A 26,645-nucleotide genomic window follows, 5' to 3' on the forward strand; every position below is an offset into this window, starting at 1 on the left:
GTACAAAAATAAAGTTATTATTATTATTATAATATTATTATTCAATCAGTATACAGAGATACTCACAAAGATAGTAAGACCTCACAGAAACAGGATGGCGGCAGTTTACAAATACAGAAAATAATGGCAAAGCTAACTGAGATGGCAGAGAGCAAAGCACATGGCAGAGAGGAAGTTCATATACAAGCCATTCCCATTTCTCCCTCTAGAGAACAGGAAGTGATTCAGCTGTTTCTCTAGGATCACATCTCTACTCTCTTAACCTTTTAGAGAACTGTAAACACATGTCTATAAGGACTCTATTTTTCCACACTGGAGGTACATGCAAAGCATTCCTATCTATTACAGGTTTTTCTATCTGACATTACACACATTTATCTAGGAATAAGTGCATCTTTATCATCTTGGAGACTGATATTTCTAGCACAGGTTCCAATCTAGGGATGATAAATCCAAGGGATGTTGAGAACAATGAAACAGTTTTCATTCCATAGCTTTGAGATACTCTGGAATCTTTTTTATTATTATTATTTTGCATTTATACTTCATCACACTAGAGAGAAAAAACCCATTTAAAATCCGGTTTCTGCCTCCTGCAGAAGCAAGGTTGTTAAAGGTTCCTCCCTAAACTACGAACTCCAGAACTGTGCAGGAGGCAGAAACCAGATTTTAAGTGGATATTTTCCTCTAGTGTGATAAGACCATAATAGTGTGCTATTCAGCTTTCTCCAAATACACAGCAACAACAACAACAACAACAACAGACGCTCTGAGTCCTGCTTCGGGGGTTGAGAAGGGTGGGGTAGAAATGTTGTAAATAAACAAACAACACAATATGTGCAGCTTTTTTTCTCCAAAAGCTGCACAATTTTCAGTGCATAGTAAAAGACTAGATATAGGTTCTTACTTCAAACCTACGTTGCTTCTCAAATTCTTGACTAATTTTTTCTCTCCCTACTGCCTAATCTGTCCCATTATCCCAAACTTGAGAACTGTTAATCTTTTGAAGAAGACAGAGGCAAAGAAGATGTTGAGTAGTTCTATCTTTTATATGTCTACACCATTTAATGTAGTTAGAAACTAGCTTCAAACCACTTTCTTCAGCATTGCTTTAAAATGGCAGAAAATGATCAGTGTCGATGGGGCCTCTGTCCCTGTTAGTATTTCATCGTCACCCGTACACAGTGACCCTACCATTTCCTTGTCCTCCCTTTTGCTATGGACATAATAATAATAAAAAAGAACCTTTTTATTGTTTTAACCATCCGAGACAGCCTAAGCTCATTCTGTGCTTTGGCTTTCCTAAACTTCTCCCTACATGCTGGCTATTGGTTTGAATTCTGCCTTTCTGTTTCTTGTGCATGCCCCCTTTAAATGTTAGCTCATTTGGAAGTTCCTTAGACATCTTTTCTGGTCTCTTTAGACACCCCCTATTTTTTCATCTTCATTCAAACTATTTGAAATTATCTTCCAATATCTCCCTTTTCAGAAACTACTATCCATCACAAACTCATTTCTTGACCATAGGATTACACTCAGGGCGGTTCCAGTCAGACTGTAGTCTCCACATTGCCCCAAAAGGCCACACTTTCTGCGGGTGCTGTCCACATGTCCTCCTGGTACGTACTGGGAAAACTGGGAGACAGCCCCCGTCTCTTCCTCAAATCCCTTAAAAACAGGGGGAAACAGTAAAAATAAGTTACCGGCCTCCATTAGATCTCACAGCATTCTTCCTGGGACGTACCAATTACACCAAGGAACCGGGGGGGGGGGGGGATCGCTCTTGCCTCCCCTTGCTTTTTTGCACATAATGGTTTATTACAGGAACCATGTTGTGAGGTCTAATGGAGGCTGGTAAGCTATTTTTACTCCCCCCGCCCTCCAGTTTTTAAAGGGTTTGGGGAGGAAATGGGGGCAATTTCACACTTTCTGGGCTCTAAGACCACCGAAAGAGTGGGATGGGTGTTTGGACAGGATGCAAGGAAGTCCCAGGACTCACTGTGGGCCTATCCACACAGGGCCATAATCCATTTGACTCGGACCTTTCAGAAAGGCACATGTCTAATGGGCTACCAAATTAATTAGCTACAAATCAGGGTTTTCCTGCTTTGTGGCAAATGAATTGGTTTTTCTGTGGGACGTCATCTGGATGCCCCACTTTAATATTCGGGGGCTCCCACTTAAGGGCTGTCTGGATGGGCCCTTTGTGTTTCTCTTTATTTATGGAAGTCAGCTTTCTTAAAATCTATAATGTGTGTCTGACTATGCTTGACTTCTCCTTTCCACTGTATAACAAATTCCAGAACGCTAGTTCTCAAACTGTGGGTCCCCAGGTGTTTTGGCCTATAACTCCCAGGAATCCCAGCCAGTTTTCCAGCTGTTAGGATTTCTGGGAGCTGAAGACCCAAACATCTGGGGACACACATGTTGAGAACCACTGCTCTAAAAATGTGGTATCCCCTGCCTAAGTAACTTGCAATTTCTACTTCATTTACCAGATCATCAAGGTTAATTAGGATCAGATTTAAAATAGCTGATCTTCTTCATGCCTCTATTATCATCTGGACAATGAAATTTGTTAGTCCTGAGATCCTTGGCAGAGTTTGTATTGCAATTAATATCAGGATAGATGAAACCTCCCATTACTACCACATCTCTTCTTTCTAAATATATGCTCACTTGTCCCAGGAAGGCATCATCCAAGTCCTCAGTTCTACTTGGATATCTGTGGTAAACCCCTACAATGGCATCCCTGTTGTTTCTTTCCCTCTTAATTTTTAACAAAATACTCTCAACTTGTCTTCCAGGATTTGAATTATGAACCTCCTTACTGGTGTAAACAACCTTGATATATGATTCTACTTAACCTCCTTTCCTATTTGGTCTATTTTTCAAAAATAGGTTATAACCCTACATTACTACATTCCAATCATGAGATTCATTCCACCAGTTTTATCATATTTGCTTTGTTGTAAGAGTTCAAGTTCACCTTGTTTCTTTCCCACGCTTTGTGCAATAGTATAGAGACACCGAAAACCGTGGGCCATTCCCTCTTGCTGCTTATTTATATAGTTTTATTTTTCATTGTTGTGTTTTTGTACTTCTGTCCAGTTCCTCGGGGTTCCATTTTGTCCCCCATGCTGTTCAACATATACATAAAACTGCTGGGAGAGGTCATCTAGGGTTTCGGAGTATGGTGCCACCTATATGCAAATGCCACCCAACTCTACTGTTCCTTTCCACCAAAAGCCAAGGAACCTGTCCTGACCCTAAACCAGTGTGTGACATCAGTAATGGACTGGATGAGGGAAACAAACTGAAACTTAATCCAGACAAGACAGAAGTGCTCCTGGTCAGTAGGAAGACAGATGTAATGGGGACAATGGATTATGACCTGTTAGGATCATAATTTATTGGGATAAGGATAATGACCTTGTTAGGATCATAGCCTATTGGGTAGCAGAGTCATGGAGGTGTTCCTTTAGTTTATTGAGTAATGGATGATCACTGGGCTCGTAAATATCTTGTTTCTATTCAATGCTCTCAACAAAGATTCAAGCAGACTTGTTTGTTTTACTTCATGTATTTAAATATACAGACACATTTCTTGTCAGGTTGAACTTTAAAACGTTTCAGTTTGTATCTTTAACTTATTGTCTTTAACAGTCTCTTCAAAACTATATTGTTCTGTACAGTTGTCTTTCATAAGAGTCTACTTTCAAAGAAACTCAAGCCTCAACAGTTTTCTAACTTCCTACACTGACATCCACATTCTATACTCAAGCTGACTCAAGGCTTAACTGTCTTCTAACTTCTAACACTGACTTCTGTATTCTAAGTGATTCAGGCCTTAACAGTCATTCCTCCACTGTCATCACTTTTTAAATTCATTCTAAACAGTCACATGACCTGAAGCCCCTCCCACTGCCTCAAGTACACAGAGCTAAGGAAACTGCAAAACAAAGAAGAGATACACTTCAGGAAATAAAACAACACGTTATAAACAGACATAACATTAAGTAGAAGAGGCTTGAGAAGGTTGCTGTCTCCAGCAAGATTAGGGAATAGGGGTCCAGCCTGTGTTGAATGAGGTTACACTCCTCCTGAAGACACAGGTCTACAGTTTGGTGGTCCCCCTGGACCCATTGTTGAACCTGGAGGTCCAGGTAACGGCAGTGGCAAGGGGGGGGGGGGTCTTTGCACAATTAAAACTTGTGCACCAACTGCATCAGTTCCTTGAGAAGCCAGATCTGGCCATGGTGGTACATGCTTTAGTTACATCCTGTCTTGATTATTGTAATACACTTTATATGGGGCTGCCTCTGAAGAGTGCTTGGAAACTTCAACTGCTCCAAAGAGCTGCAGCAAGGTTGCTAACTGTAGCTGGCTACAGGGAGCGGACAACCCCACTGTTGCAGCAGCTCCACTGGCTGCCAGTTTGTTTCCAAGCGCAACTCATGGTGCTGGTTGTAACTTTTAAATCCCGAGATGGCTCAGGTCCAGGTTGACTGACCGTATCTTCTTGTATGAACCTGCCCATGCCCTGAGATCTTCAGGAGAGGCTCTTCTCTTGGTCCCACCTCATCTCAAGCTTTGCTAGTGGGAACGAGAGTGTGGGCCTTCCTTCTTGATGGTTTCCCCTCAACTCTGGAACCCCCTGCCCAGGGAATGACTCTCCCTGCTATCCTTTCGGCAACAGGCTAAAAACTTTTTATTCGAACAGGCTTTTAAAAAAGAAGGTTTTTAAAATCACATTAGGGGCTGTTGTGGTTTTTTTTTAAGTTCTGAATATGTTTTAATGGATTTTAACATAATTATTTTAATACTAATGAGGTTTAATCCAATTTATATATTAGTATATTTGAAGTTGTATTGAAATGCTGTTAGTTTAAGCCACTTTGGGTCTCCTTGTAGAGAGAAAAAGTGGGATATAAATAAACATAAAGATAATAATAGTAATAGTAATAATCAGTTAGGGTATTCTCTACTGATAAACTCCTGCCTACCCAAATGCTGTCTCCCTTCCCCAGATAACTCAGTTGAAAGATACCATGATTAGATTTGTGAGATACTTAGCAAAATCTTTCCTGGCAGCCATTGTGAGATGCAAACCATCACTTGCTAAAGGCCAAATTTCCTTAAAAATCAGACCACTGTGCTGGAAGCCAATTTGTTCAGTTAAAATTTTACTTAAACTTGCTTAAAAATCATTTATGTATCAGAAAAAAATAAGGAAATAGTTTGTTACTTTGATCATCAATAGCACATCAATAAAATGTTACATTCCTGTAAAAATCAATCAATTTTACTTAAATCTACATAACACATTAATATTATTCAAAATGACCTAATAATTAACATGATTTCTAAGCATGTGTGCATACACCTAGAAACTCTGTGGGTTTTTTCTATAAAGAGCTACTATCTAAATATAATTTGTTAATTATTACACCTGCTCTAGTAAATTTTAGTTCACTGCATAAAACATTGCTTGGAATGGGATTTTAGAGGAGATTTTAGTTTGAGTGATACAGCTGCAAGACATGAAGAATGGAAGCAAAGGTCAGACAAAAAGAGAAGAGAATTGAAAAAAATGATGGCCAAGCAATGAAGGTTGAGTTGGCCAATGAGGCAGCACAAGTTGAACTGAGGAAAAACAAGAAATTCTGAAAATGGGATGGTTCAACAATAAAACAAAACAGGTTCTCAATCTCCTACAACTATTGGACATGAGCAGATAGAATATGACAAAACTATATCTCTAGCCACAATATATTTCATTGACAAGATGATAAATAAAAAGAAAGGAATATCAATTATGGGTAATAACCAAGGAAAATACAAGCCCCATGATACTAATGTCTCACCTGCTCCCCTGCTTTATTGTCATCCAAACACTCAGGGTGGTCTTGGGAAACAGAAGAGCTATTGTGGTTCACAGCTATGTTTGGATCCGCCACAGAATAAACAGGAATGAGAGGCCGAAGAAATCGGAACTCACTGCTCAGGGATCCATTGGTTAAACAAACATCATATTGATAGTTCCTTGAAAGTGAGCCACTCTGAGAATCAGTACAGTTCTCTGGAATAGCAGGGGGAAAGTGGGGAGGAGCAACAATAAAACTGCTTCCATGGTCTTTCTTGCACATCTTGATCCCAACAAAGGAAACAATGCAAAGGAGAAACACAAAAGAGACAGATGCCAGGCAGATCACCAAATACATAGTCAAGGTTCCCTCATCTTCAGGGTCCTGCTGACGGACATTGACCACCTTCAGATAAGGATCAGAAAAGCCATCCACCAGAAGAATATTGAGCATTGCAGTGCTGGTTTGAGGAGGGACACCATTGTCTCTGACTGCAATAACAAGCCTCTGTTTGTTAGTGTCTCTCTCAGTGAGTGGTCTCCTAGTTTTCACTTCTCCATTCTGGGCTCCTATGCTGAAAAGGCCAGGGTCTGTGGCCTTCAGGAGTTCATAGGAGAGCCAAGAGTTCTGACCAGAATCTCCATCCACAGCCACCACTTTGGTGATCAGGTAACCGGCCTCTGCCATCTTGGGAAGCAGCTCATTGCAGGGGGATGTGCTGTTCTGAAGGGGATACAGGAAGAAGGGAGCGTTGTCGTTTTCGTCTGTGATAATGACATGAACAACAACATCTGAGCTCAGAGGAGGAGATCCACTGTCGGTTGCCTTCACTGTGACTTTGAAATCATTAATTTTCTCATAGTCCAGAGATCGAAGGGCATACATATTTCCTGTTTCAGAGTTTATAGAGACATAAGAGGCCATATGACCGCCACTAACATTCCCAGGAAGAAGTGAATAGGTCAGTTTGGCATTCTGTTCAGTGTCCAGATCAACAGCTTTAATTGAGCCAATTAACAGTCCTGGAATATTATTTTCTTGTATCTGCATTTCAAACATAAACTTCTCAAATACTGGAGGATTGTCATTGACATCTGAGATCTGCACATGGATAATTCTTGTTGAGGTGAGCCTAGGAGATCCACGATCCATTGCTGTGATGGTGACATTATATTCTGCTACTTTTTCTCTGTCCAGAGGATTTTGGATCAGAAGCTGATAAAAGCTATTTGTAGTAACTTTTAATGCAAAGGGCAAGTTCATATCCACAGAGCACAGTGCTTTGCCATTGTCCCCAGAGTCTTGGTCTTCAACACTAAAGAGGACAACAAGTGTCTCAAGTGGAGAATTTTCTGGTAAAGGACTGTTGATTGATACGATCGAGACTTCTGGGGCATTGTCATTCAGGTCCTCAATCTCCACCAGAACCTTGCAGTGCCCTGAAAGTCCTCCTCCATCTGTTGCTTTAATAGTCATTTCATAATTGGTTTCTTTTTCATAATCAATTTCTCCCAAAACAGTGATTTCTCCAGTCACTTCATTCAAATGAAACAAACTATGTATTTGTTCAGGTATTTGATAGAATGAGTAGGTGATGTGAGCATTTGATCCAAAATCCAAATCTCTGGCTTCTACTCTAGATACCAAAGTATCAATTGGACAGTTTTCCTTCAATATTGCTTTGTATTCAGACTGAGTGAATTCAGGGAAGTTATCATTGATGTCCAGAACATTGACATTTATTTGAATTGTACCTGTTCTCTGGGGTACTCCTCCATCAACAGCTGTAAGTGTCAGCACCAAATGTGATTCTTTCTCTCTGTCCAGAGCTTTCTCTAGGATGAGAGCCACATATTTGCTTCCATCACTATTGCTTTCCACAGCTAGGCGGAAATGTTCACTGGGACTGAGGGTGTAGTTTTGGATACTGTTTTTTCCCAGGTCCTCATCCCGGGCAGATTCCAAGGGAAATCTTGTATTTGTGGGAACGATCTCAGGAATTTCAAACTGGAAAACGTTTTTAAAGAATTTGGGAGCATTGTCATTAACATCTTCTATCTTCATTTCAACACTATAGATCTTCAAAGGGTTTTGGAGCACAATTTGAGAAACAAGTAAACAAGGTTCAGTCTGTCCACATAAAGTCTCTCTGTCTATTTTATCACTTATGAGCAGATTCCCAGAGTGAGTATCAAGGTTGAAGTATTGCTTAGAGCTTTTGGACACCAGCTGGGCTCTGCGAGCAGAGAGCTCCCCGACTCCCAGTTTTAAATCCTTCAAGACGTTAGCCACAAGAGAGCCAGTTTTCTTCTCTTCGGGCACAGAATAATGAATTGTGACACATAGTACATCAGTAATACAAAGGAATAGTAAAAAGCACAGACCTTGATTGTTCCTGAAGCAGTCTTCCATGGTTCAAGCCTTAATCTCTCTCTCTCTTTTCTAGCTTAATCACTTCAGAAACAAATGTACCCCCAGTTCTCTGTGAATTGTTTTGCACATGAAAAAATCAGTCTCCAGTTATGTATTTGCCTGTATTGCCACCCTGTGGATGAATGCAGCTACAACCACTATAACTGTTTCTCTCACTGAATAGTCTACAAGACGACTTTAATATTTACAGTTTCATAACTGACAGAGATTTAAAAAAAAAAACAAACAGTGATGCAGTTCTATCCCTCACTTTACCAAGGAAAAAGAAATAGATTGCTTAGGGCATGCTGAACAGTGTCCATACCAAACATTTAAATGTAGCCATCATGTTTAAATATTTGATGTGGACATTTGATAGCAGTGTTCAAATATTTGATCAAATATTTACATGTGGCTATCATGCTTCCACTCGGTCCTCTTTTTTCCAAGTTAATCATACCTAAGCTCCCCCAGCTGTTCTTCATAGGTCTTGGTTTCCCAAATATTTATTATTTTGGTTGCCCTTCCTCTGGGCACATTCTAGCTTCTCATATCTTTAAAATGCCCAAAACTGGACACAGTATTCCAGGTAACGTCTGACACTATGCTACGAGATACAGCTTAGAATTACATTGGCTGTTTTAGCTGCCACATAATAAATGTATATATATGTGAAAGGGTGTACTTTGTGCTGGTCAGTGACCGTAATAAAGTTTTGTGTTGTATTGTATTGTATTGTATTGTATTGTATTGTATTGTACGGATGTCATAAGGAGGAGGAAGCAAGCTTGTTTTGTGCTGCCCTAGGAGGCTAGCGACCTCATCGAGCAGGGTGAATTTACCATCCTAGAGTGCTTTCACCCCGTCTAAATGACGTAGCCCAACACCAGTCATCACCAGCGTTGTATGACATCTAGCAGAGGCCCTGTACACAATTGTCATTGGATGCTTTTCCCCCAACACAGAAGGCTTCCCATGTTGTGCTGGCTCCAATGGAGCTAGCTTGTGACCTCTCCACAAGGGTGATGCTTCCCCCATGTGACGGGGTAAGTACATGGGATCACAAGGCTATGCATAAGAAGAACATCCACAACATTCCTTTCATCTACCAAGCTTATAACTCTATCAAAAAAAGAGATAGGTTTTATCTGGCATGACTTGTTTTTGAAGAACACATGTTGACTTTTTGTGAGCTAGGCATTCCTTCCTAAGTGCTTAAACATTGTCTGTTCCATGATCTGCTCCAGAATCTATCCTAGTATTAATGTCAGAGTGGCATTTGACTTCATTCAGTCTGCTGGAACTTCTCCTGCTTTCTAGGAATTCCCTAAGATGATTGCCATTGGCTATAAAATTACTTCTGACAGTTCCTTTTACACCCTTGGATGTAGTTCTTCTGGCCTTGAGGATTTGAATTCATTCAGATTAGCAAGATATTACTATATTGCCCCTTTACTTATTTAGTGCTGCATTTCCCTACTGCCTAGTGTGCTCCATTATCGCCAAGCTGAGCAGTCTTAACCTTTTGGAAGAAGACTGGGGCAAAGAAGGTGTTGAGTAGTTCTACTCTTTCTGTCTATGCTGACCATTTGATGCAGTTTGAAACTGGTGTGCTTCAAATGGTGCTGGTCAGACAACAAACTCACACAAAGGCATTTCCTCCACTTCACATCCCTTCCAAACCCACAGCCCCCTGGACCCCACAATAGCAGGCTTTCATATTGTGCCTTTTACATTATGCCTTCAATATCATTCATTTCAGAAACTGCCATCCATCAGATACTTGCCACTTTTACCTCATTTATTAGGTTATCCTTGTTGGTCAAGATCTGATTTAAAGTAGCTGACTCCATTGTTGCCTCTTCCACAATCTGGATAATTGGGCCTGAGATTCCCAGCAGAATTTGTCTTCCAGCTAATATCATGATAGCTGATATCACCTTTTACTACCACAGCACTCCTTTCCAAATGTATGGTCATCTGTTCTAGGAAGGCGTCATTCAAGTCCTGAGTCTTGCTTGGATGTCTGTAGTGGAATTCCAATATGATAACCAAAGTTGTTCCTATGCATAGTCTTGTGATCCCACGTGATCTCCTGAAGGTTACACCTTGCAGTGACATTGGTTCCCACATGAAGGCTTGTTGTGTATTGTTGTGTATTGTCATCCTCTGTGTTATATCTTGGATTTTTGCCCCAGGGAGATGGCATAATTTTTGAGTATCCTATAAATTCCACAAACTAATGCCTCTTAAAATAGTATAAACTATAAATATAAAGGTGATTTTAGAAATAGTTCAACAATCTGTAAAGTTTATAGGAAAAGAAAAGCTTGGAGTGATGACTGAACCTCCCAGGAAAAACTCCTAACTTACAACTATCATTATTAAATGCAAGTTTCATTTTCAAAATCTTCTGTGAGTGAAGGCCAGTATGTGACAATCTTCATAAAATTATCTGCGAGAATATACACATGCACACAAATAGGCATGCCCACACGAACACAGTTGAGAAAAGCGATGAGATTCAAGACATTTTGAGATATATTTTTTTCAAATCTGGGTTGTTTCAGAATGTGGACTTTAGCACAGCAGATTTACTGCCAGCTGCAGTAAATCTTGCCAATTGAAAGGTTGACAGTTTGAAGCCTGGGTCTGGGTGAGCTCCTGACTGTTAGCCAAGCTTCTGCCTACCTAGCAGTTTGAAAACAAATGTGTGTAGATAAATAGGTACCGCTTTAAACCGGGGAGGTATTTAAGGCACCCATAAGGAAATGCCAGAAAAATGCTGCCAATTTGATCAAGGAGGAAGCTTATGAACAAAGCAGGGAAAGTGGAGCGACAGCAACTGCACCCTCACCCCCCATAGCCAGAAACAAGCGCAGCCCCAAAGATGGCGAGGATAGTAAAGCCTATATATACCTCTATCGATGTATTAGGCTTGGTTGATCCAAAAAAAAAAAAAAGGTTCAAAACCCGTTTCAGATGTAGTGGTTCAATTCGGAATTAAATTCTGAATCCAGCCCCCCCCCCCCCCCCGCCCCCAAATTTTGGAACTTTCCAAACTTTCCGAAATTTCCAAATCGCTTCGTTAATGGCGGACGCGATTGTGCAAGAAATGAAATAACAAACAGACATCTTTGAGAGCTTTTGGGGCCTTGTGAGCTGATTCCACAAGTTAGGTAAGGGGGAACTTGAAAGTATGGGATTTGTAGTGTCTTCTTAGGCAATGCACAGCAAACAAATGAAATAACAAACAGCCAGCCCAGCCCTGAGAGCTTTTGGGGCCTTGTGAGCTGATTTCACAAGTTAGGTAAGGGGAGATTGAAAGTATGGGATTTCTAGTGTCTTTTCTGGCAACACAAAGCAAGCAAGGTAAACCAACAAAGCAGAGAGAGGCCTTTTGTGGTTTTTAAAGGTGATTTCACACCTTTAGGAAGGATATTCTTGACTATATGGGATTTATAATGTTTTTTCTGGTAAGCAGCAGACAGCAAACAAAGGAACAAACATAGCAGAGAGAGCCCTTTTGGGGGCTTGGAAGGTGATTTCACAACTTTAGGAAGGAGAGTTTGTGTTCAAAGAGTGGCTTGAATTGATGGGAGATCTAGTTCTATTGAGAAAATGTACAACACAGAGGCCAGAGAGAGCTGCTACAACTGAGGCTTTTACAAACGTTGGAAGGCTTTGGTTCCTCCGTGCTGCTCCTTCCACCCACACACCCAATACCCACACTACAATGCTGGGGCTTTTTCAAATGTTGGAGTGCTTTGTTTCCTCCATGCTGTTCCTTCCACCCATGCCACGGCATGCACCCGCACACCCCAATATTACCCACGAATTGCCCATCCGTCCCAAACCCCAATAGCAACAACACACAAACGGTTGCAAGGCAGACAGCCAGGCAGGCATCAGACCTTCTTCCTGCCCTGGTTCTCTGCTGCCCTGCTCTTCTTCACCACCAACAGCTACAACACACAAGTGGCTGCAAGGCAAGCAGCTACGCAGGCAACAGTCCTTCTCAACTTGCCATGCTCTTCTTCCAACCTCCCTTCACAACCTTCCTTCCCTTTCTCTTTCCCTTTCCCTTTTCTCCCTTCCCTTCCCAGGCTCACAATGAGCCTCTGAACCATGTGCTGCCCTTTATATAGTGCAATGGATGCCATGCTGAAACCCCTCCCCTCCCCAAAACTTCTCCCCTCATTGGCTGGGAGGCAAGCAGTTTGCATACTGGGAGGCTGCTTGCCTCTAAACACTGACTCTCTTTCGACTCACGTCCTGAGTCGTATCAAAAATTGCGAGGAGAGTTTTGAAAGGGCAAAGAGACTTTCTGTTTTTAAAATAACTTTGAAATCACTTCAAAAAGGCAACTTTTCCGACTTTATTCCGAATTACGAGTATTCCGACGAAACCTAACCATGCCTACTATGTACAATTGTCTGTCTTGTCAATGTATAATGGCATTGAATGTTTGCCGTATATGTGTTCTGTGATTTGCCCTGAGTCCCCTTAGGGGGGGGAGATGGGCAAAATATAAATACAGTAAATAAATAAATATTATAAACAGGAAAGGGGTGCCAAATGCAGCTAGGCGTTATACCAGAATCCATGGAATAATCCAGATTCGTAGTCCCATTTTTATTGGGACTAACCATTAAAATGTTCAATGAGCCCCTCCCTACCTTCTATTAATGAAATCTCAGGCAGAGACAACATTCTCTTTTACATTAGATTGCATTCAGTGAATTAATCACTTTCAACTGATTTTTGGTGATTAATCAGTGTGTTTTCTTTTTAGTTTCAGCAATTTAGCTAAAGATAGTAGTAATATTCAGGCTTTAATGTGTTTGAAAATCGGAATGGCTAATTTGTGCATGATGGGAAATGGTTCATTCAATGTGGGAAATAAATAGCACAATTAGCTGTATTAAAGAAAGAAATGCATTTATTAAGGGGAAATTGACGTTTTGTGTGAATTAAGTGGGGAGAAAAATATGAAATCTCTATGTTCATTTTTTAGAATGAACATAGGATGAAAAAAATGAAAACAGGATACACAAAAAGGCAGGAAATAAGAGAAGTAGAAGAAATCCAGCTATATGTGTCAGAGCAATATGAACAACAGATTTAAACTGCCCTTACATGAGGTGAGATTTTGGACAAATGATGTAGGGAAGATATGACTATTAAGAAAATTAGACAATTGTGTAGAAAATAGCTCTTTTTTAATAAAATTGTCAGGAAAGTTGTTTGTAAACATAAAGGAAGGAGGATATATGAGACAAAAGCAAGATTTTAAATTAGGATTTATTGAAGTAATGTTGCATTTATGGTTAAAATTTAATAAAAATACATTTAAAAATTTCGAAAAGGAAATTCACACCGTATTTCCAACTCATGTGACCATCCTCTATGGATGTGGTAGTTCTTCACTTCAGCCTCAGCAATTATCACAAATAGAGGGAAATAGAATTATGAATGGAGAGAGGAAAGCTAACACCCTTCCACACATATTTGCTATTATCTTTACAAAACGTCTCAATAACAGGATTTTTATACATGTTGGCTTAGAGAAGTGTGGGGATTGTGAATATGGAGAATCCATAAGGATGTAAACCTGGTGTTCTTTCAGGCACATGACCCATATATAAGGGTTACGAATGCTGTGAAAATATGACAACAAACATACCAGAGCATGAAAATATTGGACCTAAAATAGTATATTGGCTTAAAAATAATTTACTTAAAATTATTATTAGAAAAAATAAAGAAACAGTTTTTACTTTGAACATTGATATCCCATTAATAAAGTGTTACATTCATGTAAAAACAAATAAATATTACCTAAATCTAAGTAATACTTAAATATTATTCAAAATTGCCTAATTATCACAATATCTAATGATGTGTGAATATACCTGGAAACTCTGGTTCAATCAGATAATATAGATATTTGCATGTGGGAGATTTTTTATCATAAAAAACTGCTATCTATACACAATGTGTTAGTTATCAAACAGGCTCTAGTAAATTTTGATTCACTAAATGAAACACTGCTTGGAAAAGAGTTCCAGATCAATATACCAAGGGCGAAAGAGTTTAAATATCATAAGAACTAAAGAAAATGCACAAAAAAGGTTTGAGAAATACATAAAGGATGGAGGCAAAAGTAAAAAAAAAAGGGAGAGAGAGAGAACACTGACAAAATGATGGACTAGCAACGGAAGTTGGGAAGGCCAATGAGGGAGTACAAGTTGCACTGAGGAAGAACAAGAAACGCTGAGAGAGATTCAGCAGAGAAACTGGTTCTCAACGTATTACAACTATTTGACATGAACAGATAGAATATGACAAAACTATATCTCTAGCCACAGTATATTTCATTGACAGGATAAATAAGAAAAAATAATATTGATTATGAGCAATGACCAAGGAGAATGCAATCCCATGACACTAATCTCTCACCTGTTCCCCTGGTTTAGTGTCATCCGAACACTCAGGAAGGTCTTGGGAAATAGAAGAGCTATTGTGGTTCGCAGCTAAATTTGGATCCGCCACAGAAAAAACAGGAATGAGAGGCCGGAGAAATCTGAACTCACTGCTTAAGGATCCATTGGTTAAACACAAATCATACTGATAATTCCTGGAAAGTGATCCACTCTGAGAATCTGTACAGTTCTCTGGAATAGCAGGTGGAAAGTGAGGAGGGGCAACAATAAAACTGCTTCCATGGTCTTTCTTGCACATCTTGATCCCAACAAAGGAAACAATGCAAAGGAGAAACACAAAAGAGACAGAAGTGAGGCAGATCACCAAATACATGGTCAAGGTTCCCTCATCTTCAGGGTCCTGTTGACGGACATCCACCACCTTCAAGTAAGGATCGGAAAAGCCATCCACCAGAAGAATATTGAGCATTGCAGTACTGGTCTGAGGAGGGACACCATTGTCTCTCACTGCAATAACAAGCCTCTGTTTGTTGGTGTCTCTCTCAGTCAGTGGTCTTCTGGTTTTCACTTCTCCATTCTGAGTTCCTATGCTGAAAAGACCAGGGTCTGTAGCCTTCAGGAGTTCATAGGAGAGCCAAGAGTTCTGACCAGAATCTCCATCCACAGCCACCACTTTGGTGATCAGGTAGCCAGCCTCTGCCATCTTGGGAAGAAGTTCATTGCAGGAGAATGTGCTGTTCTGAAGAGGATACAGGAAGAAGGGAGCATTGTCGTTTTCATCAGTGATCAGGACATGAACAACAACATCTGAGCTCAGAGGAGGAGATCCGCTGTCGGTCACCTTTACGATGACTTTGAAATCTTTAATTTTTTCATAGTCTAGAGATTGAAGGACATACATGTTTCCTGTTTCAGAGTTGATGGAGATGTAAGAGACCATGGGATCACCACCAATGTTCCCAGGTAAAAGGGAGTAGGTCAGTTTGGCATTCTGCTCAGTATCCAGATCAACAGCCTTAATTGAGCCAATTAGTAGTCCTGGAATATTATTTTCTACTACCAGCATTTCAAACAAAGACTTGTCAAATACTGGAGGGTTGTCATTGACATCTGAGATCTGCACATGGATAATTCTTGTTGAGGTGAGCCTAGGAGATCCACGATCCATTGCTGTGATAGTGACATTGTACTCTGAAATTTTCTCTCTGTCCAGGGAACTTTGGATCAGAAGCTGATAAAAGCTATTTGTAGTAACTTTTAATACAAAAGGCAGATTCATGTCAACAGTGCAAAGTGTTTGACCATTGTCCCCTGAGTCTTGATCTTCAACACTAAACAGCACAACAAGTGTCTCAAGTGGAGAATCCTCTGGCAAAGGGCTGTTGATTGATATAACTGAAACTTCTGGGGCATTATCATTCATATCTTCAATCTCCACCAGTACCTTGCAGTGCCCAAAAAGACCACCTGTATCTGTAGCTTTAATAGTCATTTCATAATTGGTTTCTTTTTCATAATCTATTTCTCCCAAAACAGTGATTTCTCCAGTCACTTCATTCAAATGAAACAGATTATGTATTTTTTCAGGCATTCGATGGAAGGAGTAGGTGATCTGTGCATTTGATCCAAAATCCAAATCTCTGGCTTCTACTTTAGACACCAAAGTATCCCTCGGACAGTTTTCCTTCAATATTGCCTTGTACTCAGACTGAGTAAATTCTGGAAAGTTATCATTATTGTCCAGAACATTTACATTTATTTGAATTGTGCCTGTTCTCTGGGGTATTCCTCCATCAACAGCTGTAAGTGTCAGCCCCAAATGTGATTCTTTTTCTCTGTCCAGTGCTTTCTCCAGGATGAGAGTCACATATTTGCTTCCATCAATATTGCTTTCCACACCCAGTTGGAAATATTTATTGGGACTGAGGGTGTAGTTTTGGATACTGTTTTCTCCTAGGTCCTCATCTTGGGCAGATTCCAAGGGGAATCTTGTATTTGGGGGAAGATGTTCGGGAATTTCAAACTGGAAATCATTTTTTGAGAATTTGGGAGCATTGTCATTAACATCCTCTATCTTTATTTCAATACTATATATCTTCAGAGGATTTTGGAGCACAATTTGAGAGACAAGTAAACAAGGTTCAGTCTGTCCACATAAAGTCTCTCTATCGATTTTGTCACTTATGAGCAGATTCCCAGAGTGGGTATCAAGGTGGAAATATTGCTTAGAGGTTTTGGACACCAGCTGGGCTCTGCGAGCAGATAGCTCCCCAACTCCCAGTTTTAAATCCTTCAAGATGTTAGCCACAAGAGAGCCAGTTTTCTTCTCTTCAGGCACAGAATAATTAATTGTGACACACAGTACATCGGTAACATAAAGGAATAGTAAAAAGCACAGACCTTCTTTGCTCCTGAAGCAGTTTTCCATGGCTCACACCTCTCTCTTCCTTCTTTTTCAATTTGTGATGCAAATATAAAGACTTTGATTGATGAAGAAATTATTTTTTTTCCTGCTAATTAGAGTGGTGCACGGAGCATCATCTTTTCATACAAAGGTTAGCTATCTCCCTCAAGATCAATTCTACCCCCAACTCTCCTTGAATTGTTTTGCATATGAAAAAGTCTGCCTTCAGTTATGTATTTGCCTGTATTGCCACCCTGTGGCTGAATGCAGCAACAACCATTACAACTCTGTTTCTCTCACAGAACAGTGACATTATATGTACATTCAAAAACTTAAACTCAAAAGCTTAGCTGAACTGTTTAACTGTTATTCCCCCTAGCAAATGTGTACCAATTTGTCTGAATAATCAGTGCTGTGATACAAATTTGAACTGAATGAAACACAAGTTCATTAGAACCTAATCCCACTCAAATAGGTAAACACACACGCACACACTTGTTATTTCATCTTAATCTGTAGATCTTAAGACTTTGATATTTACAGTTTCATAACTGTCAAAGATAGAAAAATGATGCAGCTCCATCCTGCACTTTTCCAGGCAAAAGCAAGTAAGTTGCTTTGAGCATTCTGCTGTGTCCAGACCAAATATTTAAATATTGCTAACATGTTAAAATATTTGATGTGGATATCTGATAGCTATGTTCAAATATTTGATTAAATATTTTAATATGGCTATCATGTCTGCTCTCAGCATTCATTTTTCCAAGTTAAACCTCCCAAAGACCCCTTAGTTGTTCCTCACAGGGCTTGGTTTCAAAAAATTGTATGGTTATTCTTCTCTGGATGCGTTCTAGCTTTTGATGTCCTTCTTGAATTGCCCAGAACTGAACACTCTATTCCAGTTGAGGTCTATGCTCTTATTGATAAAGCCTAGAATTGCACTGGCTCTTTTAGCTGCTATTTCACAACTTGTAATCTACTAAATCCTTTTCATGTTCACTATTTTGAAGCCAAGTGTATGCCATCCTATATCTGTGCATTTCATTTTTCTTCTGCCTAAGGGCAGTACATTTATTTCTCCCTGATGAAATTCATTTTCTTATGAGTTTTGGCCCAGCTCTCATCTGTTAAGGTCATTTTGGATTCTGAGCCTGTCCTCTCAGGCATTAGCTATCTTTTCGAATTTGATGTCATTTACCGATTTGATAAGCATGCCCTCAATTCCATCATCCAAATAATTGATAAAGGTTTTGATTAATTAGGGATATTAGATCAGCCTAGGGATATTAGATCAGCCCCCTCCCTCCTGACCTTTTGAAAAAGAGTGAAAACCTGGTTCTTTGAGGAAGCGTTTGAAACCACAGCATGATCAAAAACTCAAATTGGAAATGAACTAGGAATGGCTAAGACGATGGAACGGTTGAAGATTTGCACAAGAAGACATAGTTTTTATTATTTTTATTATTCATTTTTTTATGGTTTTTAAATGTTTTTTTTTTTTTTTTGCTTTTTACGGATGTATGTATTTCTATATATGACATCTAATTGTTGCAGACTTGTACGCCGCCCTGAGTCACCTTCGGGCTGATATGGGCGGGATACAAATGTCATCAATTAATCAATCAATCAATCAATCAATCAATCAATCAAAATCACCCCACTTGTCAACTCTCTCCAGGATGAAGAAGAGCCATTCCAGTTAAGATGTTCCTAATCCACCACCCATAGCATTGTCTTGCCCACATTATATTAGCTTCTTTGTGAATATATCAAAGGGGGGGGGGGCTTGTTAAAGGGCTTAATGAAATCAAGATATGCCACATCCACAGCATTCCCTTCATTTACCACGGTTATAACTCTATCCAAAAAAGAAATACGCTTTATCTACCATGATGGCTTTTTGTGAGCATGGCATTTTTTTCTAAGTGCTCCCAAATCTATCCTAGTATTAATGTCAAACTGACTGGGCAACAATTGTTTGGACCCCACCCCCCTTTCTAAAAAAAGATGGGAACATTTTACGTCCTTATGTGCACTGGAACCTCTCCTACTCTCTGTGAGATGCAAGCCATCCCTTATCAGAGGCCAAATGTCATTAAACCTCAGACCATGGTGCAGGAAGTAAAAATTGTTCCTCATGTCATCATCTGCAAAGCCAATAACTCACTTATTTTATCCTTCTATGTCATTGAATAGGGACAAGAGACAAAATTACGACCTGGGCATCAAAGTCCTTCATTTCCTATCCATGGCCTCATGATCCCATGTGATCTCCTGAAGGCTACGCCTTGCAGTGTCATTGGTTTCCACATGGAACAAAAGGAAGGGGTCATGGAAGCCTGGAATTTGGCTGCGAGATAATTGGCAGTTCTGGTAGCTGTCGACTAACAAACAATTTAGTGCCTTCCAAGTGCCTTGCAATGGGTCAGGAAGGGTACCTAGGCTAAATAAAATTAAAGGACAGGTAATGTGCTAACTTCTTTCACAGTAGCTACCAAAGAAGGGCTGTCAGACAGAAGAATTCTCCTCAGGGGGTTCCATGACAACAGCTTCATCAAAACAGTGTGGCTGAAAGAAGTATTCAATTTAATTGCAGCTGTAAATTCAGCTATATATCACAGACCTGTTCCAGTTTACTATCCCTACACCCCTACATCCTTGAGGATCCTTAGAAGTTAAAGAAGGCAAAGAAAGATGAGATTTATTTCCTAAGTGTGGGGAGAGATAGAGAAAGAACAAGAAAAAGAAATACAACTAAATACAAGTAACTAATCGCAGAGAAATTAGATAAAATAATTTTCAAATGGAAATATAAAATGTGGTGGTTAAATAATTTAAGAGGAATTTAAGAAGAACCTTACTTAACCATGATGTAAAAATTGCCAGTTTAATGGGAAGAATTGAGTTGGAAACTTACCTTGGAAATCTACACAGTCAAAAAAAAGAAAAGAAATTTCATTTCATATGGAATACAAAGACTCTGTTTTCCAACAGCCAAATAATAGAAATATAAAAAAAGACAACATCTAGTGGTTTAAAGGACCAATTACAGCAATCTTTTGTACTTTCAACAGATTAAATGTACAAATTTGTAAGGAGAAAACAAGAAAAGACAAAGTAAAAGATGATTACTTATAAGGAAAAAGAAGGGGGCAGGAAACTGAGCCAACAGCTTGAAATTTTGAATAAAGCTATTGATACAGATAATAGTAAGCAATAAGCTTGGTTGATTAAAAATGGTTCAAAACTCGTTTCAGATGTAGGATGGTTCGATTTGGAATTGAATTCCAAATTTTTCCGAATTTTTTTCTAATATTTTCGAAATTTCCGAATCGCTTCGTTAGTGGCGGGCGCGATAGCGCAATAGTGTCTTTTTAGGCAACACAGAGCAAACAAAGAAAAAAAACAGCCGCGAGAGATTTTGGGGCCTTTTGAGCTGATTTCACCAGTTAGGGAAGTATAGGCGTGAAAGTATGGGATTTCTAGTGTCTTCTTAGGCAACTCACAGCAAACAAAGAAAACAACAAACAGCCCTGCCTTTTTTGCCTTGGAAACTGATTTCACTACTTTGGGAAGGAGAATTTCTGTTCAAAGAGTGGCTTGAATTAATGGGAGATCTAGTTCTTTTCAGCCAATGTGCAACACAAACTAAAAAACACTGAGGCCAGAGACACCAGCTACAACGTTGGCTTTTAAAAATGTTGGAGTGAGTGCTTTGTTTCCTCTGTGTTGCTCCTTTCATCCACACCACTCATGCACACACTACCCTCGTAGTACCCACCCAACCCAATCCCCAACAGCAACAGTATACAAGCAGCAAGGCAAGCTGCCCAAGAATTGTGGGTGGAGAATGTTATTATTATTTGATATATACATTTGTATTTTGTATTAGGCACCCGCCTAAAATCTAAGAAATTCTGAATTATGGATAGGTTAATATCAACTAACAAGGTTGGAATGTATCACACAAAAATGGACTGGTAATACAGAATTACATGTTTGATATGAAACAAATAGAGGGGAAATATGATAACGATATAATGATATCAAGTAAATTTTTGTATATGGAATAGAATCTACTAGCAGTTTAAGTGAAATTTGTAGAACTTTGATAAAACCGAACGTCTTACTACCATTTGACACAAACAGGTAGAATTTTGCAAAACTATGTGTCTAGCCACAATATATGTCATTGACAGGATGATAAATAAGAAGAAAGAAATATCAATTATGACTGATGACCAAGGAAAATATGATATGATACTAATCTCTCACCTGTTCACTTACATTATTGTCATCCAAACACTCAGGAAGATCTTGGGAAACAGAAGAGCCATTGTGGTTCACAGCTATGTTTGGATCCGCCACAGAAAAAACAGGAATGAGAGGCCGGAGAAATCTAAACTCACTGCTTAAGGATCCATTGGTTAAACAAACATCATATTGATAATTCCTGGAAAGTGAGCCACTCTGAGAATCGGTACAGTTCTCTGGAATAGCAGGTGGAAAGTGAGGAGGAGCAACAATAAAACTGCTTCCATGGTCTTTCTTGCACATCTTGATCCCAACAAAGGAAACAATGCAAAGTAGAAATACAAAAGAGACAGATGCCAGGCAGATCACCAAATACATAGTCAAGGTTCCCTCATCTTCAGGGTCCTGTTGGCGGACATTTACCACCTTCAGGTAAGGATCAGAAAAGCCATCCACCAAAAGAATGTTGAGCATTGCAGTGCTGGTTTGAGGAGGAACACCATTGTCTCTCACTGCAATAACAAGCCTCTGTTTGTTGGTGTCTCTCTCAGTCAGTGGTCTCCTGGTTTTCAACTCTCCATTCTGGGCTCCTATGCTAAAAAGACCAGGGTCTGTGGCCTTCAGGAGTTCATAGGAAAGCCAAGAGTTCTGACCAGAATCTCCATCCACAGCCACCACTTTGGTGATCAGGTAACCAGTCTCCGCCATCTTGGGAAGCAGCTCATTGCAGGGGGATGTGCTGTTCTGAAGGGGATACAGGAAGAAGGGAGCATTGTCATTTTCGTCTGTGATAATGACATGAACAACAACATCTGAGCTCAGAGGAGGAGATCCACTGTCGGTTGCCTTCACTGTGATTTTGAAATCTTTAATTTTCTCATAGTCTAGAGATCGAAGGACGTACATGTTTCCTGTTTCAGAGTTAATGGAGACATAAGAGGCCATAGGGCCACCACCAACATTCCCAGGAAGAAGTGAATATGTCAGTTTGCCATTCTGCTCTGTATCCAGATCAACAGCCTTAATTGATCCAATTAGCAATCCTGGAATATTATTTTCTTGGACCCGCATTTCAAACATAGACTTCTCAAATACTGGATGATTGTCATTGACATCTGAGATCTGTACATGAATAATTCTTGTTGAGGTGAGCCTAGGTGACCCACGATCCATTGCTGTGATGGTGACATTATATTCTGCAACCTTCTCTCTGTCCAGAGCACTTTGGATCAAAAGCTGGTAAAAGCTATTTGTAGTAACTTTTAATGCAAAGGGCAAATTCATATCCACAGAGCAGAGAGCTTTGCCATTGTCTCCAGAATCTTGGTCTTTGATGCTAAAGAGGACAACAAGTGTCTCAAGTGGAGAATTTTCTGGTAAAGGGCTGTTGATTGATATGACTGAGACTTCTGGAGTATTGTCATTCAGGTCCTCAATCTCCACCATAACCTTGCAATGCCCTGAAAGTCCTCCTCCATCTATTGCCTTAACATTCATTTCATAAATGGTTTCCTTTTCATAATCAATTTCTCCTAAAACAGTGATTTCTCCAGTCATTTCATTCAAATGAAATAAACTATGTATTTGTTCGGGTATTTGATAGAATGAGTAGGTGATCTGAGCATTTGATCCAAAATCCAAATCTCTGGCTTCTACTCTCGACACCAAAGTACCCCTTTGACAGTTTTCCTTCAAAATGGCTTTGTACTCCGACTGAGTAAATTCAGGAAAGTTATCATTGATGTCCAGAACATTGACATTTATTTGAACTGTGCCTGTTCTCTGGGGTACTCCTCCATCAACAGCTGTCAATGTCATCCCCAAATGTGGCTCTTTCTCTCTGTCCAGAGCTTTCTCCAGAATGAGAATCACATATTTGCTTCCATCAGTGTTGCTTTCCACACTCAGTTGGAAATACTCATTTGGACTGAGGGTGTAGTTTTGGATACTGTTTTCTCCCAGGTCTTCATCCCGGGCAGATTCCAAGGGGAATCTTGTGTTTGGGGGAACATTCTCAGGAATTTCAAACTGGAAAACGTTTTTAAAGAATTTTGGAGCATTGTCATTGACATCTTCCACCTTTATTTCAACACTATAGATCTTCAAAGGGTTTTGGAGAACAATTTGAGAAACAAGTAAGCAAGATTCAGTCTGTCCACATAAAGCCTCTCTGTCTATTTTGTCATTTATGAGCAGATTCCCAGAGTGGGTATCAAGGCGGAAATATTGCTTAGAGTTTTCGGACACTAGCTGGGCTCTGCGAGCAGAGAGCTCCCCGACTCCCAATTTCAAATCTTTCAAGATGTTAGCCACAAGAGAGCCAATTTTCTTCTCTTCCAGCACAGAATAATGAATGGAGACACACAGTACATCGGTAACACAAAGGAAGAGTAAAAAACACAGACCTTGTTTGTTCCTGAAGCAGTCTTCCATGGCTTATACCACTTGCTCTCAGTCCTTTCCCCCCCAATATTTGCTCCAAATATAAAGACTTTGACTTAAACACTTCGACTGATGAAGAAATTAATTATTCTGCTAATTGGAGTAGTACACTGAACATAATCTTATCACATACGGATGCTAGCTAGCTATCTCCCTTCAGGAAGAATTCTACCCCAGCTCCCTGTGAATTGCTTTGCACATGAACAACAGTCTTCAGTTATGTATTTGCCTGTATTGCCACCCTGTGGCTGAATGCAGCTACAACCACCAGAACTCTGTATTCCTCATTAAACAGTTTTAAAAGTGTATAAAAACTGTGTATAAACAATGAACATAAAACTGTTTAAATTTTCCCCCAGCTAGAGTTGTCTAAATAATCAGATATGAGCTCTGTGATATAATATGAAATGAATAAAACAAAATCTTTACCCAGAACCTAGTCACACATGCACACATTTATAAGATTTCCACTTAATTTGTAGAATTTAGGACTTAAGCATTTCCAGTTTCGTAACTGACACAGAAAAATGATTCAGGATCCTCTTTCACTTTACCAAGAAAAGGCAAATCAGTTGCTTTGGGTATTCTGCTCAATGTCCAGTTCAACAACTTGAACTAAACAAATTTCCTGTAGCTAAACATTGTAGAAAGATGCTCCAAACTCTTAAAGACTGACTAGAGTTAATTGTCATAGAAATGAATCAGGGTAAAATCCCTCTTGGTAGCTGTTGTGACTGCACTGTACTCAAAGACATGTTTCCTTTCTAGAGCTGCTGGGTCACAAAGTGATAGTAATTGTTCTTAATTAGTACAAAGGGCAGTTATGTCTCAATAGTGCAAGGCAAGTTTGATATTGTCTGCAGAATCCCTTTCTGTGACATTGAACATAGATCATATGAGAAAATGTGTTCTAGTAACAGACCAGTGCGTTAGAAGTTTTGATCACCTCTGAAGCAGTCATACTCATCTCGCAACCTGTACAATGACTTTGCAGTGAGTAGAGAATTCTCCTTTATGAGTAGCTGTGGCACTCATCTTATAATTGTTCCCATCAATGGTCTCTATAACTTCATGTTAGCCAGTTTTTGTTTTTTTGTTTTTGTCGTGTCAGGAGCATCCTGTTGTGAGAGAATTGGCCGTCTGCAAGGACGTTGCCCAGGGGACGCCCGGATGATTTTGATGCTTTCTCATCCTTGTGGGAGGCTTCTCTCATGTCCCCTCATGGGGAGCTGGAGCTGATAGTGGGGGCTCATCCGCCTCTCCCCGGATTTGAACCTGCGACCTGTCAGTCTTCAGTCCTACCGGCACAGGGCTTTAACCCACTGCGCCACCGGGGGCTCCGTGTGCTTGTTTAATGTGAATGATCTCAACACCTCACATTTTACATATTTCCATAGGAATAAAATCTTTGCTATAGACTGCAACTTTGTTGTCTTGTGACCAAGGTATCCATCAGTTTCCTTCTGCATACAAATGTTCCCATTTGGGAAAACCTATTGTTAGACCCTTATTGTTAAACCCTTGGACAGTGAGAAGATCCAACCAGTCCATACTTCAAGAAATCAAGCCTGACTGCTCATTGGAGGGAAGGATAGTAGAGGCAAAGATGAAATATTTTGGCCACATGACGAGAAGAAAGGAAAGCTTAGAGAAGACAATTATGCTGGGGGAAATGGAAGGAAAAAGAAAGAGGGGCCGACCAAGGGCAAGATGGATGGATGGTATCCTTGAAGTGACTGGATTGCCCCTACCCTAGACACTTTTTTAAAAAAAAAAACCTCAAAACCTGGCTCTTCCATTGCGCCTTTGGTGAATAGGTACTCAATCCCACATTATCCCTCATGTGCAATATTTCGATCACTGGAGTATATATTCCCCCTTGTGGGAAAGCTTGATTCCACAACTCCCACCATAATGAGCCCTCCTCCACAAAAAAACTGTTTCTCTTTTATCTCACCCGAGCTTTTTAACAAGTTTTAATTAGTTCTTCTTTTAACCATTACATGTGGCCCACCCATTGTCACTGCATTTGTGTTTATTATAATTTTATATTGTTGTATATTCATATGTTTTTTGTAATTATGATGTTGTTTATTGTTTATTGTTTGCATTTTCGGTTTGCGTCGGTCATTCTTTATTGTATTTGTTGTTCGGGCTTGGCCCCATGTAAGCTGCTCCAAGTCCCCATTGGGGAGATGGTGGTGGGGTACAAATAAAGTTTATTATTATTATTATTATTATTATTATTATTATTATTATTATTGAAGGAGCTAGGGGTTGTGATGACCAACAGGGAGCTCTGGCATGGACTGGTCCATGAAGTCACGAAGAGTCGGAAATGACTGAACAAATGAACAACAACAATTGTTAGATTATTCAACCTCTTTTGAGGATCTCTTCATCCACTAAATTAAAGAAAACTATGGATTAAATTAATGATCAAGTTGTTGTTTCCAATATTAGTTCTGCATATTATTGTTACATTGGTTTTGCACATCAGTTCCAGAATGTTCACTAAGAGTCAATGTATTTCTGTCTGGATCTGATGCCTTTTCCAAAGGATTTATATATTTACTGGAGTCTTCCCAGATAATCAGAAAAGATCTGATGTTTGGATAATTAGGGGAGTTACAGTACTGTGCTACTATGGTTGACCTTTCATTATGATATCAGTCATTAGAAGAGAATTTTATTTCAACCTACACAGTCCATTTTTTAAAAAATAATAGCACACTGTTAGAATTACTTACTAGGTGGATATTAGTAGTTCACTGGATTAAGAATCCCATTTCCTTCCCTTAGCATTCAGTTACAGAAATA

General features: G+C 39.6%; 1 protein-coding gene across 9 annotated transcripts in view; it reads right to left on the bottom strand.

The window, feature by feature from the left end:
• LOC132774264 (protocadherin beta-16-like) overlaps positions 1-26,645 on the bottom strand; it is a 143,751-nt gene that overhangs the window by 67,555 nt on the left and 49,551 nt on the right. Inside the window, exon 1 of one of the 9 annotated variants that reach the window (XR_009631389.2) lies at positions 23,789-24,163. The exons of 7 other annotated variants lie outside the window; for them this stretch is intronic. Coding sequence is in view for 1 of the 2 variants with exons in the window: in XM_060774192.2 (XP_060630175.2) it covers positions 5,868-8,279 (2,412 nt within the window). In the remaining variant the exon portion in view is untranslated. Of the gene's footprint in view, positions 1-5,867; positions 8,433-23,788; positions 24,164-26,645 lie in introns of those variants that run through there. One more of the 9 variants, XM_060774192.2, reaches the window with a different exon arrangement.

The sequence above is a fragment of the Anolis sagrei genome, chromosome 4, assembly GCF_037176765.1.
Source record: "Anolis sagrei isolate rAnoSag1 chromosome 4, rAnoSag1.mat, whole genome shotgun sequence".
Lineage (NCBI taxonomy): Eukaryota > Metazoa > Chordata > Lepidosauria > Squamata > Dactyloidae > Anolis > Anolis sagrei.